Source organism: Chroicocephalus ridibundus, chromosome 3, assembly GCF_963924245.1.
Source record: "Chroicocephalus ridibundus chromosome 3, bChrRid1.1, whole genome shotgun sequence".
In the NCBI taxonomy this organism is placed as follows: domain Eukaryota; kingdom Metazoa; phylum Chordata; class Aves; order Charadriiformes; family Laridae; genus Chroicocephalus; species Chroicocephalus ridibundus.
The window spans coordinates 15,022,077-15,043,251 of record NC_086286.1 but is presented as its reverse complement, the minus strand read 5'-3'; the positions used below and the strand labels follow the sequence as shown (position 1 = coordinate 15,043,251).

The 21,175-nt window shown below is 43.3% G+C and overlaps 1 protein-coding gene across 3 annotated transcripts in view; it reads right to left on the bottom strand.

Moving 5' to 3' along the window:
• Positions 1-3,584: 3,584 nt before the first annotated feature.
• The window catches only part of FSHR (follicle stimulating hormone receptor), an 88,105-nt gene continuing 70,514 nt past the window's right edge, over positions 3,585-21,175 (bottom strand). For 2 of the 3 annotated variants that reach the window (XR_010070173.1, XR_010070172.1), the window contains 3 exons: positions 17,538-17,723; positions 5,583-9,831; positions 3,585-3,880 (listed from right to left, as the gene is read on the bottom strand). Coding sequence is in view for 1 of the 3 variants with exons in the window: in XM_063328097.1 (XP_063184167.1) it covers positions 8,604-9,831; positions 17,538-17,723 (1,414 nt within the window). In the remaining 2 variants the exon portion in view is untranslated. Of the gene's footprint in view, positions 3,881-5,533; positions 9,832-17,537; positions 17,724-21,175 lie in introns of those variants that run through there. The other variant, XM_063328097.1, reaches the window with a different exon arrangement.

Genomic DNA, 21,175 nt, shown 5'->3' with positions numbered 1-21,175 from the left:
GCCAAAAGGGCACATAAACAAATACGTGTTAGGAGTGGCTGGGGGCGATGGGGCAGGCGTGGGCAATTTCTCACGGGTGAAAGGCAAGCAGTCCCTCCTCAACATGCAATTCGCTGCAGTGCAGAGGGCCAGCACAAAACTTACACATCATGTCAGGCCAGGCTTTAAAGGTCATTTATTGTGGAAATGGTCCCGGTGCTGGTTTCTCTGAACAGGGATTAATATTAGTCTCAGCGCAGAGCATTGCTCGCAGGAGGCCCACCTTAGAAAAATTAAACATTGTTTTTTTATGAGCCTCCTCAGCGCAATTCTTTTCACTCCCCTCATAAGAATTATTTATATAGACTTATTTTAAGTAAGAGAAATTTCATTCTCCCTGTCTTCCCTCTCCCTCCGTCCTCAACACTGTTTCTTCAGAGTTTGCCAACATTAAAAAAGGGATAAAGCCTTTGAAAGCCGGACCAGGACTCTCTCCTCAGACAGCCATATTGTCTTTGCTGGCTGAAGAGCACAGGACATAGAAAAATTTTCCCCAATACCATCTGGTTTCTGGGTGCAGCCTTAAGAAAATCATTCTACTTATGACATATGGCAAAAGCTCCTGTTAAGTGTTTTATCGCCTCTTGTTTTCCTGGATGTTATCTCCCCCTTCCTCCCTCTCTCATTTGTGATTCTCCTCACTCTGCTAGCATCAAGTGCTTCTCCAGGCTTACCCCTCAAAAGCCTTTTTATTCTTGTGGTCTTTTGGGAGGGGGAGAAAACCGTGAGGGTAAGAAAGAAGGGCACCGCTGCGGACTAGCCTTTGCATAAGTAAGTGTTAATTAAAATAGGGCAGATGATCATCTTGTCTCATGCAAAACCATAACCCCCTCCCCCAAAACAGTTTTTTGAGACTAAAGGGATGCTAAAAACTCCAGTCTTCAAAGGAGGTCTCCTGTGAATGTCCATGAATGCTGGCTACCTAATTCCTTAGGTCCCTCTGAAGATCTCGGCCTACATTCTCCACCATTATGTACATGCCACCATTAACCTGAGCTTTGCAAGCGTGAGGGAAGTGTGGAGATTGCAGTAACTCGATGAGCGACGGAAGCGTGTATTATGCACACAGCCTCAGCTCGCTCACAGCCTTTGGCGTCGCCATCTGTGCCTGCCAGGCGAGGGGACGCCAGACAGAGCACCGGCGTTGTCTCTCACTTATTGAAAAAGCGACACAGGAGCTTTAATTATGAAAGAAGTAACGAGAAGCCACTTGGGCTTCTCATGCTCGTGGGCTTCGCGTGGGACCTTTCATAGAAAGAAAATAAATTTACTTGTTAATGAATTATTCCTGAAGAGGAAACAAACTAAAGGATTCCTGGATAGCTATTTTCCAGAAATTAGGTCAGACCTAATTAGTTGCATAATTAGTTGCCTAATTAGTTGCCTAGTTACCTAACTACTTAACTGTTAGTGACCTTTTTTAACTTGTGGTGACAAATGCGTGCATGCATGCATATTTCACACGAGAGGTCCCACAGTGCTTCACAGACTGCAGCTCCGACATGGCGAGTTCTGGGACACACCTCAGCAATGGTGACGCTGCCCCATGATGCTACGTGATACGCGGAGGTTTACCTGAAGGAACAAGGAGAGAGGCCAAACTGTAATTACATATATTGTGGTTTGGCTGCCTTTCAAGAGCGCTTCAAGGTCTTGAGCAACGATAAGGTTGTCCTGGATGCAGGTGGCCTGTTTCCTTCCCAGTTTCACATGATTTCGCAGATGGCTCTCCTCATGGACAAAAGCAGATGTCTTCTGCTGGCACTGATGAGCATCAAAAGAGAACTAGCACCTACAATCAGGGCAGTCAAAATGGGAGGTCACTTTTGAGGAGCTGAGAATGACAATGCTTGCCTAGTTAACGCAGGTGACCACGGGACAGCGAAACCGAGACCAGAGACGCTACTGAGCTGGTGCCATCATTAACGGCACGCTGCAGGACGGGTGCTGAAGCTGAACGCTGGTTAGGATGGTGTTAAATGCATGGAAAAATTCTGTAGGCAGAGTGTTAACATGAGGTAAACAACACCTTTATGTGAAAAAATAGAATACTGACGCCTTGAAAGCTTTTTTGGTGACTAATGAGTGCTTCAGTTGTGACACTGGCGGAATCACGCAAAAAAATGCCACCATCCATGAGAGGAAGGAAAACTAATATTAAAAGCAGTGGTGTGGGCAGCAGCAGTCATTGAAGGAAGAGAGAACAAGTAGTCCAGGAGAAAGGTACTGTTGGGTAGCAGAAGAAGCTGAAGTCACTGGAAAAAAAACCCTCAAAACTCAGTTAAATCAACATGGTGAAAACACAGTGACATGGGTATGCCACCTCTAGGAAAATAAGTCTAGTTTGACTCAATTTTTGCCTAGTCCAGGCAAGTTAGCTCCACTGAGAGAGTATATTAGCACAGGCACAGCTTTGCACAAAACCACTGTTTCTGGTGCCCTTGCTAACTCGGTATTTTGGCATGGCCTCCTACCGTTCGACATACGCAGAGACACCACAGTAGACTGAATCCTGTCTTAATGCAGCCCTTGGCGCAGGAATAAAAACATAAAAAAAAAAAAAAAGGCTTTGGGCTTTTCCTTGATGTAGGTTCAGGGAGTCCTTGGAGCGTGTGGGGATTGTTTAAAAGCTGCCCGATTGGACTCTACTTTTCCAGTTTTTGATGGCCCCACTTTCTCCAGACTGTTTCCTCTCTCCTCCTTCCTCAGCCTTCCCCCAAGGCACTTGTGGTTGCCTCATGCCACCCAGACATCTGTGGGACAAGGCAAAGCTGCAGCTGGCAATGAGGGGAAGGAAAATTCTGAATTGCCCGTGTAAAAATACGATTATTTTTTTCCCAACAAAGTCCAGGGAATGTGCAGAAGGCAGGGAGAAGGATCTGTGCTTTTCACCCTTTTCTGTGATTTATTCAAGTCATCTGGCTTGAACAGTGACTGTTTCAAAGCAGAACCTTTTAAGCTTGGGAAAGGGCCAGTTATCCTCGCAACAGTCACTCAAACAAATAGCCAAAATCGGAGATATAGAAACTGGAAAGCAGCGTCAGAAGATGTGTCCACCCCAGTACACAGAGAGCAACGATCAGACTTCAGATATTCTAACTGCTGCTTCATGAAGAAATATTTCTAAGGGACAGGGAAGCTGTTCATACGTGGCTACAGGTCAAAGCTGAACATTTCTAAGCACAGGCAGCACGAACCATCATCATGGAAAGGACCAAGATGGGGTAAAGCCGAGGCAATGAAGAGGCAAGAGTACAGACGTCCCAGGGGCACATGCCTGTCCCTACAGCATAGGCAAGAGAAGAAGAAGAAACTGGGAGCATTTAAAGCTAATTAGGCATTTGTAGCCCACAAACAATACAAAGAATTGCAATGGTGATGATGATGCAGTGTGGAGCTGGATGGCCCTTAAAGAGGATGCTATCCCTTTTTCCAGAGGCAGCATATACACACTATGTGTATATGTTTTGCTTTTTTTCCTTTAATAATAAAATAAAAAAAACTTGACTTGAACTTCCTTTTAAGTTTATCTCTTGATAGGATTTTCCCATGCAAATTTCTATCGCTTGTTCCCTGGGAACTATACTTCAGCCAAAATGGCCCCTTTAATGCAGAATTTTAGCACTGGATATTTGGATGACTCAACAGAAAAGCCCGTATTGCTCCATCCTGCCCTGAAATCTTCCACCCGCTCGTAAATACAGCACATGTATTTATCCTACCTGTGCACTGCTCTTATTGAGACCCTGCTAATTTTTTCTGTTCTTTTTTGGTGTGGGTACAACTTGCTGCAGGTGTCCAGGTTGGGGGTGACAAAGATCCTTGTAACACATGGCAAAATCTGCACGAGACAGAAAAAAGAAAAACCAATGTTGTAGTTACAACAAGGTTAAGTGAAGCATTCATCTGATGTGTTGGACCAGGAAACAAATTTTTCCCTCACCCAGCATCATTTCTCTTGGAAAACCAATGTTTTATAAAAGATTTTCAATGGACTTGGGTGGGGGTGGGGAGCAAAAGGTCCTCTGCAGTTTCTTAATGCTTGAAATCCATTCCTGAGTACTTTCATGCCTAATTAAAGGTCACCTACTGGTTCGAGAACAACTGTTAATGAAGAGTTTAATTATCCAGATGACAGCTATAAAATCCTTCTCCTGTGCTTGAATATTTTAAAGCAATAAGGCCCAGATTTTCAAATATGTGCTTGCAACCAAGTACTTAGACCGAGAACTCACTCTGAAGAAAAGTGTGTATATGCACTTCACATTTGCATACACAATGGGAGATTACACGTGCCCACATTAAAGATGCAAATCTGCGAGGGGGTTTGTATGTGCTTACTTGACCGTTTGAACCAGCCCCACCTTTCTTTTCTGTTCTTTTCATTCAGGGAGGGGGAGGGATGGTTAAATTATTCCTCGAGGATAAATCATTTCGCATTATTAACTCTTCTTAACAACAAAGCTGCATAAATTAAATGTAAGATTATCTGCTGTGTCCTCAGAGGAATGATTAGGAGGGAATCTACAGGAAAGAAATGTGGTCAAATGATTTGAAGACTTGCTAAATGGGATGCAAAGCCTCATCTTGCATTCTTAACGAGCTCAAATGTAGACCTGCCTTCTAATGAGCAAACCCTGCTTGGCATATCTGTGCAACCCCCAGAGCACCGCTGTAAAGAAAACAGCTCGTGGTTCATTTTCTCTACTGAGTCAGGTTTTTGCTTTTATCGATGCTTTTGACCAGCTGCTCCCATTACCTTTAGATGTGGTGGCAATTTTCATGATGTGGCCATTGGTCCGCCGAGCCGAAGCGGCCCCATTTCTCACTTCCCATCACAACACCAGATATGTGTTTCTCAGGGAGGTCAGGTATGGGCTCCCTACAAGGTACGTGCCTGGAGGAGTGATGCTTCTGTCAGGCAGATGAAGACGTTGTTTATTGTGTCTTCAAAGGCAACAACTTCACTGCCAGCACAATCTCTTTACGTCACTCTGATAATGGCACCATAAGGGCAAAGACAGCCGTAACTCTTTAACTGGGCATTTTCTGGCTCTTGGTGGAGGCTGAAACGCAATGACCGCATAAGGGCAGGGAGGAAAACCAGAAGGTATTACAATATTGTCAACAGTTAGATGGTCTTTGGAGTGAGCTAGGAATAGGCTCCACGTTAGGACACCTCTAAGGCTTTTCCTGTGAGTTAGAGCTAGGCTTTGACTTGGTTTCCTCGTTACCTGTGGCCTGTCTCACCTACGCACACGTGCGCACAAGTGCACACACAAATACACACTTATTTGTCTGAACAGAAGACTCAACAAAACAGAGCTTCCAAGCCTTCGATATATAAAAGAGGGAAAGAAAATTAGAGTGTGTCATATGAGACGAGCCATTTATATGTATTAAAAAGGAGAAAAATTCCTATCAAAGTTCTGTCAATAGTTTATATCTTATTTCATAAGAAATGTGAATTAATAGAAGAGATTGGTTAAAATAAAGACAGGTCAGTGATGCTAAGTTATCTGTTTAAGAGGTTTCAAGCATACCTTTCTGTGTTTTGTTAACTCTTCGGGAGGCTCCAGGACGGTTTTCTTTGCAGAGTCTCTCATCAGCTGAATTTCCTTCATAGGTCACAGTGACCCGACTGTGGAGGCTGTGCCGCATAAACGGAGCTCTCCAGATAAGCAGTAACATTTATTGCATACTTTGTCAGCGTATCTCTGGCCATACACTTGTTCTCAAGGCACTTTGTTTTGATATTGGTTTTATTAAAATGGACTTCAGAAAGAGAAATGTAAAATGGTTTAAAGATTACACACATAAACATGTTCAGTGCTGACAAAATCCACACCAGACACCAGCAGGCTTTTTTTATATTACAAGCATGAATAAAATCTCTTGCCTTTTTTTTTTTTTTTCTTATATTGCTTTCTTCAAAGAAAAACTGCTTTAAAAATTGCTATAAATGGACCAATGTCCCACAAAGGGAAATATACAGGTCCTACAATGCCCTCCACAATTTGGAAGATGCTTAAAATTAAAATCCAAAGAACAGTGAAAGCCAAGGAGATCTGAGGACTACAAGAAGGAGGTTATTGTCTTGGCAATGACATGGTCAGCCTCCTAGCTTTGGAGCTGCTGCCAGAGCCTGAGCTGCCACCGCAGCTCCTGCGCAGCAGGCGTGGGCAGGATGACATGTGCCTCCAGCATTTCTGTGCTGTCCTCCTGCTAGGGACGAGGCAAGGTGTTCGGTTATGCAGGTTCTATTTGCGCTTTGAGTATCATCCATCCCTTGCCTGCTCTGGAGGAAGAGCCATGGGCTAGACAGCCTCTTCCCTTGGTCCCTGGTCTAATTGGCTACAAGGCACAACCCTGCAAGGCTGTTCTGGGGGTTTATTTGTAAAGCGCATTTAAGCAGGACCTGATTCTGCAAACGTCTGGGCAGTAGTTTCACAGGAATTCGGTAAGTTGCACCAAGCTCATGTGCCTGACGTAGCTGTGAGAGGGTTTACAAGGCTGGCTTCTAGACAATGCCTGTGCTTTCCTGAACTGCCAGGTCCCCCCCTTTTGCCTTTGCAAATGGTCAGGGTGCAGGCAAAAAAGTGAGACGTGCTACAAGAATTTGCCCTATTTATCAACAAAAATGGGCTACTATTTGCCAAAGAATACCCCTCATTTTTGGCCCAAGAATAGATCCGGGATTCTCTCTTTAATGCAACTGAACATTTGTCGTTTTGGAACATCATTGTTAAGACATTTCCATTGGGACAGGTTTTAATGGCTCCACACCAGTACACTGTATATGACATAAAGCATTTGTGAAGAAATGATTCCTCTGAATAGCCAGAAGAGCTTCCCAGAGATGAGCTGTCTTTCTTATTTTGCTCTTTCATTCTTCCTTCTCCTGGATCTTGGAAGGAGTGTTACTTGTTTTGAGTAACGAAATTCCCACCCCCCCGCAATGCACTATCTTTGATCTCCCCTGTTTTATGCACTAGGGAGCTGATACTTCCTTCCCTGGATAGGACTGAATGAATAATCGTCTCCTGGAGTTATTCACATCAGGTTCGGATGCTGAAATGTGATGCTGATGACAGGGGAAATTACGGATAGAAGCATCAAGAATTTCTACTGAAATTTTAGGAGTTGTAGGCAGGAAATATTCAAAGCTCATCATATTTAACCATGAAGACTCCAAAGATTTATAATCTCATGGGTCAAAACCATGAATTGTTTGTGAGATGGGAATGAAACCCAGACTCCTGTCCTGGTGTTTTCTTTATGCCCACATGCCCACACGCAGACACACAATCAGCATGAGAAAACCCTCCACAACCCTAAATATCTTTGGTGTGATTTGGAACAATTAACCCTCAAAAAAGTTTGATATTCAAATCATGTAAAAAGGCAGTATGTTCATTGAGATGTTATTCAAAACCCCCATAAAATTAGGAAATCTTGATTAAGAGGGTTTTTTTTTCTTTTTTGTTATTTCAACATATGCAGTGCATGGTTTCTTTCAGGTTTTTCAATCTGGACCATTGTCTGATAATGTGCTCGTGAGGCTTTTTTTTTTTTTTTAGAAGGGAAAGGGAAAGAGAACTTTTAGGATTTCAGAAAAACTTTTGTACAGGTTTTCAAAAGCCGTATCTGGATCCGTCGTCCTTTACATAGCCCAGACAGAGTAATGCACTAATACTGCTGTATGGCAAACCTGCCTCAGGCATCATGTTAGAGCAGCCCGTTGGCCCAGCCCCACTAACATGATTTCAACCCGACTTTGTGAGACCAACTTGAGAAACATCCCCCTTATCCCCGCTCTCGTTCTTGCTCTTTCTCACCTTGAAAACAAACCCCAAACCAAACTCCTTGATCCAAACTCCGATGAACTCTGGTTCTCTGAGACTGCTAATCTAGATCAACACAAGTCCTACCCAAAGTGACACTTTTGTGCAGGGTAAGGCAGGTCCGTGCAGTGTGGAACAGCAAACATCAGCAAAGCTGGAGATGCCTCCTGCCCCTCTGCTGTGGTCAACAGAAATAGAAACAACACAAGATATTGTCAATCCCAGTAAGTCTGTGCTGAAGGAGGGCGTTAAGTTGGCCTTCTGTCTCCTGTAACCCTAGGAGATATGATTAATGAAAACAGCTAATTACCTGTCATTGTTATAACATATTTCACAGGCAAAAAAAATTAATTCTACCTATTTTTTTCTTTCTACCGTATATAAACAGTATTTAATTCTCAATAAGCAGTTAACATCTTCCTAGAAGGAAGGGAATCTCTGCCTGCATGGTGGGAGATACCAGTTTATAATCTCATTTATTTCTTGAGACAATTCTACAAGAACACTTTGGCACGTACTAAAGTTTTGCTCTTTGTCCTTCAAGAACTGATGAAGATGATGTGTCATCTCTGATGGCTGTTCATTGAACAAAAATAGCAAAGTGGAAACCATTTTTTTTCTCATAAAAAATAAGTTTACATGCTATGCTGAAGTCATTATTCAAATTCACAGTTGAAAGTGATTATCACACTGCCTCAGACACAAATTCATGCAAGCATTTCAGTTCAAGTGATTCAGAGGAACCGATGAATAAACAGTCCCATCACTGTTTTTTGATGCAGGAGGGCAATGGCCATTTCTCGTGTGGAAATTATGAGCAGATGAGGAGGTCTCTGTTCTGTAAATCTGGGCTTGCATTTCGCAGCAACCAAACTTGCTCAACAGAATGAAGAAATCCCTGCGGAAAGTCTTGGTGAAAATGGCATAGAGGAAAGGGTTAGCACAGGAATTGATGGGGTAAAACAAAACCAGAAGGATCTTAGATTTGGACACTGTGATGAGAGGAACCCTGAGTGAGGCTGATATTGCAAAAAAAGATATTGGTGCCATGCAGAGGAAGTCCGTGAAGATCAGTATGGCCATGCGCTTAGCAATCTTGGTGTCACTATTTGAAGAGATGACATTAGGGTTTCTCACAGTAAAGTAGATGCAGACGTAGCAGGCACATATAATCACAAATGCAAGTACGTTCAACACTAAAAGAAATATAACGTAGGCCTGAGAAAATGGTGTTTCTATATCCATGGGCAAACAGATGCTGACCTTCATGTAGCTGCTGACTCCAAATATGGGAAGAAGTGCCACCGTGAAAGCAAACATCCAGCCAAAAACCATTATAATCACAGCATGACGAAATCGAACCTTGCGGTCCAGTTGCATGGCGTAGGTGATGGTGTGCCACCTTTCCAGAGTTATCACTGTCAGTGTGTAGACTGAGAGTTCACTTGCAAACACCGTAAAAAATCCTGCAGCATTGCAGCCTGCCCCAGTTTGCCAGTCTATGGCGTAGTTGTAATACTGGCTTTTGGTCTGGATATCTACAGATGCAATAAACAACAGATAGATACCTATGCAGAGGTCTGCAAATGCAAGATTGCACATTAGAAAGCGAGGTACGGTGAGTTTGTATTGACTGCTTATTAAAATAATGAGGACAACAATGTTCCCAGTGATAGCTAAAATGTTGATAAACCATATCAAGACCCTCAGAATGGTGTATCCCATGATATCTTCACACGGATTGAAAGCATCAGGTTTAGGTGAGCAAGCTACATTAACTACTTCATTGCATAAACCATAGTCAAAATCATTCTCTGCTGGGTCAAATCCTATGCCGTAGTTGGAAATAGAATCTTCAGCTGCAGATCGTTTATGTATCTTATCGCCAGGCTGCTCATCAAGGTCTTGCTTGGCCAGAGATATGCTACATATCGGATGCAATTCGGTGCTGAAATTGTAAAAAGAGTAGAGTTGGCAACCAAGAGACACAGCACGAGCCATACAACATACATGAAGTCATCCAGTTTCCATTAACAGCTCAGTTTTTCTCGTTAGTTGATTATGTAGACCACCCTGGAGCCTGAAATTAATAGTCTGTCTGGTCCCTACTTATAAAATATTACATGAAAGTGTAAATGATTTGGAAACATCACAAAATGTAAGGGAAAGGAAAGCCTGATGTCTGCCTTGCTAACACTCATCCAGCTGGATGTGTTATCCAGCTGGATAACACATTCTGTAAGAATCCTCCCTTATTTCACTGAATTTCTCACATAACCTGTCATTGATAAGCTGATTCTTGTATGGGGACGATACATGATGGTGAATTCTGATGTTAGAATCAGAACTTTGAAGAATGAGTCAATTCAGCTGTGTAAGGGGTCTGTATAATCACAATAATGCTACTATGCCCTAGTATTACTTTTGAATTCCCTTTTTCCTAAAGTTTTTGACAGTTACCGTGCCATATTCAATCTTGTAATTCTTTCAGGCACAGAAGAACTCCAGTTTGTTCCATTCATTTTAAGTATATCATATTGGTAACTGGCCAGTAAGGCAAATAAATAGCATAAGTAAGTTCATGCAGGCTCCCAGATAACCTCTAGAAACCAGATGCCAACACAGATACAAACACAAGACATGGCAGAACACTTTGCTTAAAAGTTGCTTTTCAAAGAAAATGGATTAAAAACCAAGCAAAATGAAGCAAAGCCAAACCAAGCCAAGCCATGCTTGAACCAAACCAAACCACACCACACCATACCAAACCAAATTAAACTAAACCAAACCACACCAAAACAAACCAACATTTCTATAGATACAGGAGTTGCTTTTGCTTCTGTTAAAAAGTCTTTTTTTTTTAAGATGTTTTGAGAATTTTCAGTAGCAAAGGTAAATAAAGGAAAAGAGTTTCAAGAAAAAAATGCCTTTTAAGGTAAAACTAGTATTTTTTAATAGCTTTGCGTTTCGCTTTATTTCCTAGAGTATTAACTTTATATGCCCTTCTCCATGCCTAGACCAACGGAAGAAACAAATGTTTTGGCCGAGATGATAGAAAGATGACCAGATCCAACAAGCTAAGAAATATCAAGGCGTATCCACAGGAGAGAAAAGGTTAAACTTTAACAACTGATTCTCCTAGGCCACCTTTGAAGTTTGCTGTCCCAGAAACCTGCATCCATAGCTTTGCATAAAGTGGATCCAGACCTAATGTGAGTTAGGAAATAAAACAGCTGGCAATGTGTTGCAAACCCAACACAGTTCAGCTCTGCCTACTTTTGTCTACAGTCCAGACAGCAATTCAGGTGTATAAATTCTAGGACAGGACCCTACCCTGACCCAGGTGTTCCACCCTGACTTGCAGTACGGTTGAGAGAAGAGCTTTCTGGGCAAGTTAGGTTGAAATTTTTAAACAATTGGTAGCAGCTTAAAAGGGAGAATTCTTTTTTGTAACCTAATTTTACCCTTTGACTTTGTGCTCCCACCGCATCTTCAAAAAATTGAGTTTAAAAGGTCTGCAAGAAAGGAAAACTAATGAAGGCCCAGCACCAGAAGGTGAGGGACATTTCCTATGAGGTTCTGAACATCCTCTACTATTATCAATATTTTTTATCTTGCCTGTCAACTGAGGCAGAAAACTGATTTTCTGTGAGGTCAAATATGCACTACAAAGGTCACCACAGCAATAACAAGGCATTACATTTTGATCCCCTGTGTTCTGCTCGCATAAGGAGGAGTGAGGGGTCCAGTGTATTGATCAATATATCAACAGTTCTCTAGCTGAAAGGGAATACATGCTTCCAAGGAGCAATAACGGGAGAGAAAGTCCCCAGTTTTGAGTGCAACAGGCACTCAAGGGCACTGAAAGCCGCTGCAATTGGTGGTTCTTCATAAATGAACTGAGGGAAATGTTTTTATCCAATCATTTCTCAGCTATGAGTTAAAAATAAACCTTTTCCCAAATTATGGAGGCACTGCTTGTAGCTAAATCTATGCCCTGATAAAACTGCTATGTAAGGCCAATTAAATATTTTGGATTATTACAATTTATTAAGTCTTGAATTCTTTTACACACAGAGTCACAGAATGGTAGGCGTTGGAGGGGACCTCTGAAGATCATCTAGTCCAACCCCCTGCCAGAGCAGGGTCACCCAGAGCAGGTTACACAGGAACGCGTCCAGGCGGGTTTGGAATGTCTCCAGAGACGGAGACTCCACCACCTCTCTGGGCAGCCTGTTCCAGGGCTCTGCCACCCTCAGGGTAAAGAAGTTCCTCCTCATGTTTAGGTGGAACTTCCTATGCTCAAGTTTCTGTCCGGTACCTCTTGTCCTGTCCCCAGGCACTACTGAAAAGAGCCTGGCCCCATCCTCCTGACACCCACCCTTTAAGTATTTCACAGAATCACAGAATCACAGAATCTTAGCGGTTGGAAGGGACCTCTGAGATCATCGAGTCCAACCACATAAAAAAACCCCACAAAAAACCAAAAAAACCCACACACACAAACAAACAAACAAAAGCACCCACCTACTAAACTCCACACCCACAACCCCACACACAACACCCCACCACAAACCAATAATCTTGGGCACTAGAGCATGCCCTGGAGAGCCATGTCTACATGTTTCTTGAATACCTCCAGGGATGGTGACTCCACCACCTCCCTGGGCAGGCTGTTCCAGTGCCTGACCACTCTTTCAGTAAAGTAATTCTTCCTAATATCTAATCTAAATCTCCCTTGCCGCAGCTTCATACCATTTCCTCTGGTCCTGTCGTTATTCCCTTGGGAGAAGAGGCCAACCCCTGCCTCTCTACAGTTTCCTTTCAGGGAGTTGTAGAGGGCAATGAGGCCTCCCCTCAGCCTCCTCTTCTCCAAACTAAACATGCCCAGCTCCCTCAGCCTCTCCTCATATGACCTGGTCTCCAGACCCCTCACCAGCTTGGTGGCTCTCCTCTGGACATGCTCGAGCACTTCAATGTCTTTCCTGTAGTGAGGGGCCCAAAACTGAACACAGTACTTGAGGTGAGGCCTCATTTATCAACATTTCAACGTTTATCAACATATTTATCAATTTCAATATTTATCAACATATCAGCATTTATAAGTGTTGATAAGATCACCCTTCAGTCGTCTCTTTTCCAGACTGAAGAGACCCAAATCCTTCAGCCTTTCTTCATAAGAGAGGTGTTCCAGTCCCCTAATCATCTTGGTAGCCCTTTGCTGTACCCTCTCCAGCCGTTCCCTGTCCTTCTTGGACTGGGGAGTCCAGAACTGGACACAGTACTCCAGATTTACAGCCAATAGTCCAAAATAAAACCAGGGTCCCATGGAGTTAGCTGCTCTGTTTGCTCTGAGGATGGGTGGTGAGGTGTCTCCTAGCTGGTTACCTGTACCGTGAGCAGATGAGATGGGCAGCTGCGAGTTCCAGAGGAAAAGAAGAGGCATCCTCTGGTACTGACTGCTTACCGGTTCTTTGCCCTGGGATGTTTGCCCTTTGGGCTGTGCGGTACAGTCAGAGCCACACATTAAAACATTTTTTTGGCAAGGGATGGGTCCTTGCTTCCTTTGGAGAATTAGTATTGTAGGCATTGTAACCATTTATTCAGTCTTTTTGTAACCTTCTGTTAGTGTTTAACATTGCTTTGCTCAAGTAAACCCTCTGAAAAATAAACTAGAGAAAAAACAACTTAAAGAATAACACTAACATTGGCAGAGTGCTCTGACAAAAATAAACAAAAATGACTACCTTTGTACAAGTGGTTATTTTATGTGCTTCGTCTGGATCCGGTGACAGCAGGATCTTGTGTGCTGAGAAACACGCTCGGCAGAATAAATAGTCCTGACCTGGGTTCTGTATTAAAGCCTATCTCAAACCAATCATCCTCACTGCAAAGTGACACCAAGGGAGTTGTGAGCAACCGGTATTATGTTCTCATGAGACGAGGCCCAAACACGACTCCTGATGCTGCCACATTTTTTAAAAAAAGTAGGATTTCAAGTGACAGCTCCTCCAAAGAATAATGATCAAGTGTAAGGACAGAGTCATATCAATGTCATTCTTTTAGGCAGAAGGTGATCTTTATGTCAAAGAAAGCCAAAAGCCTGCTGAAGTTCATAATGGTCTATGTCAGGTTGAGGGGTTTAACATCCAGCCTCTGCCCCATCCGCACTTCAAGGATATTATTTTCCAGTCACAGGAAAATGTGAGGGGAGCCCCATGCTGCACTGGGCTTGTCCTAAGAAAGTAGTTTACCTTCTGTTAGGCCAGCATCACAATATTCCAGTGTGATAAATCTACAGATCCATACTTAACATATAATCCTTACTGGAATGAAGGAAAAAAAAAAGCATCAAAACTGCCTATGTTCAGTCTGGTACAGCTCTGCTTGATTCAACATCCTCCAAAGTTTAGAAATCACTGCTGCTATAACTGTTTTAAGCTTTCCGTTAGCACAACAGCCCCTGTTCACTGGTGCAGATGGATTTGGGAGAGGTGATCAAGCATGATCCACTACAGCAACTTCTTTTATCTAAGGTTCTTGAGTGCTGCAAAAGTCTCAAAGGGGGGAAATTTAACATGAATGGGGCAGCCAGAAAGGAGCCACACATCCCTGTCTTAATTCCTTCCTAGATTTCCTGCATGAACACCAACTGCTGCTGTGATCCTTAGAAACGCACTTCTGGGGGTGACGAGACATCTTGCTTATCCTCCCTGGAATACCTGGAGATATTCTGAGACCCAAACGGACAAGGAAGAATGACCTTAGAATCATAGAATGATAGAATGTGTTGGGTTCGAAGTGACCTTTAAAGGCCATCTATTCCAACCCCCCTGCAGTGAGCAGGGACATCTTCAACTAGATCAGGCTGCTCAGAGCCTCATCCAGCCTGGCCTTGAATGTCTCCATGGATGGGGCCTCCACCACCTCTCTGGGCAACCCGTTCCAGTGTCTCACCACCCTCATTGAAAAGAACTTCTTCCTAATGTCTAACCTAAACCTACGCTGCTCTAGTTTATAACCATTGCCCCTCGTCCTATCGCTCCATGCCCTTGCAAACAGCCCCTCCCTATCTCTCCTGTAGGCCCTTTTCAGGTACGGGAAGGCTGCTATAAGGTCTCCCCGGCGCCTTCTCTTCTCCAGCCTGAACAACCCCAACTCTCTCAGCCTGTCTTCATAGCAGAGGTGCTCCAGCCCCAGCATGATCTTCGTGGCCCTCTGCTGGACCCGCTCCAACAGGTCCATGTCCTTGTGCTGAGGGCTCCAGAGATGAACACAGTACTCCAGGTGGCATCTCACGAGAGAGAGCAGACCTTCTCACCACCACCATAATGCCCGCTGCACTGAACCAAGCACAGCTCTCACCAAAGAAATCATACACGTGGTATGATCAAGCACTGCCAACTATTAATAACTCTTAACAAACTGAGCAGTCTTCAATGCACACGCAGCTTGTGCCAGCTGTCAAGAAAACTGCTTTGAAATGAAAGCGGGTGCAGCTACTGTACGTGTGACTCATCTCTGCTGAAGTGTATGATAATACCTTCAGTATTCAAACTGAACTAAAACGCATCCATTTTCTCTCTTTAAGCTGGAGACACACACGATGTCACTCTCCCACCAATTTCAGTACAAGACACATGACTGTATGAAAGAAATTACCATTTTTAATTACGTCTTAAAGCAGTTAAGAGGAAGAGTTGATCTAAATAACTGGTTATAATAATTTTTGCATTTATGCTCAATATTTTTGTAATATCTAGTAACTATTAAAGACATATATAAATGCATTCAACTTCGTTCTGTTGACCAGGGTGATACAGTTCACATGCACATTTATTCAAGTAATCATATATATCATATATCATAAAGAACATCTCCAACTTGCATACTATTTCTTACCGTTGCATCACACCTGATAATATAGGGGAGCATGAAATTGCGACCAGACTTGCTCCAGAAGCAGCACCCACCTCCGTGTGGTGCTCCAGCCCGACTCACTGGCCATCCGCACTTGGCTTATGTGAGCTCTGCACAGTTCATGGGCATTTCTTTGCAAAATTCCCCTTGGCCGGGCTGTGGGAAGGGCTGTCAGTGTCCTCCTTGGATTCTTACCTCCTGGGGCAGAGGCTCCTGAAAGTGGGGCTGCTCTAAGGGGGAAGTGAGTGCTGTGGGCTTCAGTTCCCTGGGCCAGGTGTGACATGGAAGTTATTTAAAGCTCAAGTGAGGGGCTGAGAGCTTACCAAAAGGTCTGGGACATTTCCTCTTGTAGCTTTCCTAGAATAGTAACTCTTACTCTGTTTTCGAAAAGTCCAGTTGCCTAATTTAAGGGGTGGATGCTGGGATTTGGGTCTTGATTTTTCCCAAGCAGCCCAGAAGCCAAGTACCCCCGAAAATATGAATCATAGTGATATTGAGGTCCCTTTGCAGGTTCAGGACTAAACATGCTTCCATTGGACTCTTTGGCAAATACCACTTTGCCACCAGTGCTGGAAGGACCAGACCCATTTCTATTTAGCGAGTTACTGAGCACTGTACCTGCATAAGCCTGCAGAAGTACGTGAAAATATCTCCGACTGATAAACTGCCCTAGTGAAAAGTTTAGTATTTTGGATCAAAAATGGGCAACGAGGGATGTATTCGGTCAGATACTTCCCTTATCACCGCAGTCTCCACCACCAGGCTTGCACCCTTACACAGATAGTTTTGCAAACACATGTAGGTGATGGTTATTAGTTATCAGCACAAGAAAGATCAGTTATATTTCATTGCCTGGTGACGCTAGAATGCTAAAAGTAAAATAAATGGCTATTATAAGTATTAAAATAGAAGCTACTAATAGTTTGTGCTTTCTCTGCATGGTTTTACTTTTCGTTGAAGTTTTAGGCAACTTCTGAATTATAACAATGATCCACAATTCTTTTTCTGCCATGGCAAATTCCAAGTCTTTGAGGACATCCAGTAATAAGGACAAACACTAATAAGTGTTTCCGTAAAATTAAAACAAGCATGGAGAATTACTTTGGGAGTCTAAAAAGACACTTCACCCTCCCACCCCACTCTGCTGATTTGGGTAAAAGGCGCCTGCTCTAGGTTAACCATTTCAGAAATCATGTACAAAGACATTGTGTATGAAGACTTGACAGACAACACATCTGTGGCGCTTGGTTGGACAGTTTTCCAACATCAGCGTGGCTTTCTGAGAGAAGATGGCTCAGTGGTCCTGCTATCCTCCCGAACTGAGGCCTATTGACCACCTTCTCTGCAAACACAGCTTTCCCTCCAGCTACTACTTTTCCCTCCTGAAAAATTAGCAAGCTTTTCCTGTTGAATGTCTTCAGCGTGGCTCCATGCTGATCCAGGACGGCAGGTCCCAATAAAAGATGGGCCTAAGACAGGTGGGGGCTACGGCCACAGCTGGGAAAAATGCTGATGGTAACACAGCTATCAAAATTTATTACTCTGCTGTAATGGAGAGGCAGTGCACTGTAGAGCATGCATAAACCTGTATGTATTGTATATTAATTTATTTCTATCCATTTACTTACTTGCACTGAAGAGACCATTTCTACCCAGATTTTGAGGAAGTTTATTTAATTCACTATCAACTGCTGAGAAGCATCAAAATGAAAAAAAAAAAATGAAATCACTTACTTTTGTCTTTTCCAGTTTGTAAATGCACAGCAATGGCTAGGATAGGTGAAGTTTGCTTCAATCAAAGATCTAAATTTGCTTAAATCAGGAAGCTTTTTTAAATTGTACGTAGACCTTGCTCTTAGCTTCTTAATGAGTTCTAATCCGTGACTTGGCAGGAAACTGATTCTTGTCCTTGAAATATCCCTGTAAGAAAACATATTAAAATCTTGGTAAAATGCAAACTTCCTTCTGCTTGATGGTGGATATGTGTTTTAGACTCTCCTGCTATTTTTCAGGGTAGTGATTGGAAAGAGATCAACTGGAAATCTACACTAAAAGAGGACTCAGGGATAAATTAGGTGTTCCGCCAGGAAACCTGAACTGATATCCATTGCAAACAACAATCAAGTGATGTTAGTCTGGTCTGAGAAAAAAGAAGAGAATCCGATAACCCTCTAGGTAAGAATTAACAGAGATATAAACCATTAGTGCCATATGATTCTGGGTTTAGTAAATACCCAGTAAATGCAACAATCATCCCAGAATACTGTCACCGGATAAAAAAGGCTGATGAAATCACAACAGAGGTTTGCTACCTGAACATCACGTCATGGGAAGGCTGCTGTGGAAAAGGCAATAAACACAAAGAGAGCAGCTCACAGGGGGTACAGGTGTGAGGAGAGGTTGGGGATATGAAGTTTTGTACTCATTAGGAAGAAAAAGAGATTAATCAGAGACCGAGGTGACATGGTTCAAACTGTGAGGAACAAAAATAACAAAACATTTCCAGAGGTTTAAAAAATAAAAGGAGCACAGACTGAAGTGAAGAAAGGGGCAAGATTACAGGAGGTTAGGAGAGATGTATTTATGTGGAAGGCAATTACTGTGTGGGACAGGCTATCAAGGGCAGCAACGGAAGCAGCAGCTATGAATGCATTAAGGAGAGCATTAATGGGGCTTTTAAAAGGATACACATTGTGCAAACACTAAATCTTGACTTGTGCCATGCAGGTGGGGAAGGGGAAGAAGGACCAAGGGTGCTCCATCTCCAGGCTAAGAGATACTTGGGAGCCCATCCCCTTGGCTCCAGGGTTTAACAGCTGGGGCAAAACGTCCCCACATTTCCCTAGGACACAAACTGTGTCCCCTCAGCCTGTGACAGCAGAAGAGCAAAGTGCTATCTTTTAAGAGCAACAGTAAAAGTGAACTGCACAAAATCACCCTGTCCGCCCTTAGCTCCTGTGCTTTTATTGCCTGAGACTGATCCAGGACGCAGCGCTTGCTGAGGCTGCCCTGCTCTTTATTCTCCAACAAAAGAAAGGAATTTTCCCTAATCACGGAATTGGACTGACAATATTTGTAATTTTCTCCATGCCCCCTCCAAGTTACAGCTTCCAATTCATCCGTAACAGTACGATATCAGAACAACGTGTTATTTGATCTCTATTACGCAACATGCGCAAATTGTTTTTATTATTGTATTAATGCCGCGTGAGGGGGAGACCAGCCTTTAGCAGCATGTAATAAAATTTAGACAGTTGCTATGTACCACATGCACATTTGCACCTCTGGTCTCCATTCTAAGAAACAACATTATTACCAGGAAATGTCTGTTTGAACTCACGGTCTTCAGCTTGGGGTGGCCAAGTCCAACAAACTCACAGGCAGCTAATAAAGCAGTTAGTAAAACTGGCGGTGGGTAAAGATGATCTTTGTGTCCACGCTGTGCCCGCAGCTTTGCATCCGGGCTCTGAAGGAACGTACCACCTTCAACAACTGGACCACGAGCTGTGGCAGCGGAGGAGCAAACACAGACCCCACTCTGCTACCCTGACCTGGGGCCATGGCTTCTGGCTTCTACTGGAAGGGCGAGGCAGACCACCATTTCTGGAGCCAGAAATGCTTTGAGCTTCTGCAGGTCAGACTCAGAGAAGCCATGCTGTGGTCCTGAGGTTGTTTGGGGCCCGACCTGTTTCTCGCAGGAGCCAAAAGCAGCAGCCAACGAGAATTTTTAGGCTATCGATTTCTGACTTAGACACCTGAAGAGGTAATTAGGTTGCAATGAGTAACCTCGATGGTTTCATGCACTGACTATTGCCCTTAGTACGCCACCTAATGAAAACTGTCACCTAGAGTATATGCTCATGACTCAACAACTAAACAGCAGTTTTCTGCCTAAATCCACAGCCAGCATCACTCGTGGCATCGTTAAGAGCCTATGAAGCCTCACAAGGGCTCATAATTCTGAACAGGAGCATGGAAAATGTTTTCTTTGGCTTGCTAGCTAAAAATCTTTACCGAGTCTAAACTGTTATTACACTGGGTGGAAATAAAAAGGAAACATGAATAGGAATATCACCTGGACCAAAATGTTACTGGATCTCTGGGCATACCAAATGATTTCATAATTATTAAATATTTTTGCACGAAAACATTTTCTTCCTCATTTAAAAAATTTTCTTTTTATGCTCATTATTGCACACGAACAGAAGCCAGTTAGGAAAAGTGCTCTGCATACTCCTGTGGGGCTTGTTGGTACGTCTGTTAGGGATAGGTACCGATACACCACTGACAAGCCCCTGAACAGCAAACACAGACATTGTGCAGGTGGTTTAGTAACTTACTCCACCGTGTCACCACGCGCAGACCTTAGTGCAGAGGTTCTCTGGGGCGCTGCTCTCTAGTTAGAGGCTTGATAAATTAAATAAGCATGATGAACAAGACGATAAAGTGGTAGAAAATCAAACCAGAAAGCATCAGTGACTGGAATACATATTCTTGTGATATTATTGCTTGGCTGCTAGTCATCAGCCTTGACAGCAGCCGGCGCAGGAACGGCAAAATAAACCTGACTTCTCTTCCAATCACTTCCCTTTCCCACTGGGAGTCTCTCTTGGATTAGCAAAAATACTGACCAACTGATGAGGTTTGAAAAGCACATACAGAAATAGCAAGAAACGGCTGGTGGAGCAGAAATGAGAGAGGGGTAGACTGGCTGGCGAGAAAATCTTCTCTGTACTTGTGTCTGAACTGATTTCTGGCTCTGCTTCGGGGACTCAGCTGTCAAGTTAGGGATCTACTGGAGCTCTCCTGTGGCCCCCATATGTGGGTTTACTCTTGAAGACAAAGTGCAAGAACGGGATGGACCACAGCCATATCTTGCCCTGCATCCAAGTCAGGACGCAACCAGAGGGCTCTTAAGGACTTCAGTAAAAACTGGTGTAAGCCACTGCAGCTCTGCGAGCACCAGAAGATGATTAAATGAAACAATCTGTCTGAAAATTGAGGCTATGAAACTCCGAGTTGGAAACACAGTGTGTTTCTGTGTAGAAGGAATGTGTATAGGTGTGGGAGTAATTAGCCATTTGATTTACTTGCCTACTGTCAGTGCTGAAAGCCTTTAACTGAAAACTTGATGTCTTTCCAAAAGAGATATTCTAATTCAGCCAAGAGCTGTAAGCCTGAAGAGGGGAACTGATTCGTGAAACTGTGTAGCCTGTACAAGGGCTAAGATTGGTGCTTTCTGACATTACTATTTGTACTATTTGTGCTTCTTTCACATTATTTTAATATGCTGAAATGTAAAATAGAAGTTGGTGTTAATTGACTGTACAACACTGGTTCGGGAAGACCAAGAGTTAAAACATCCTGACGTT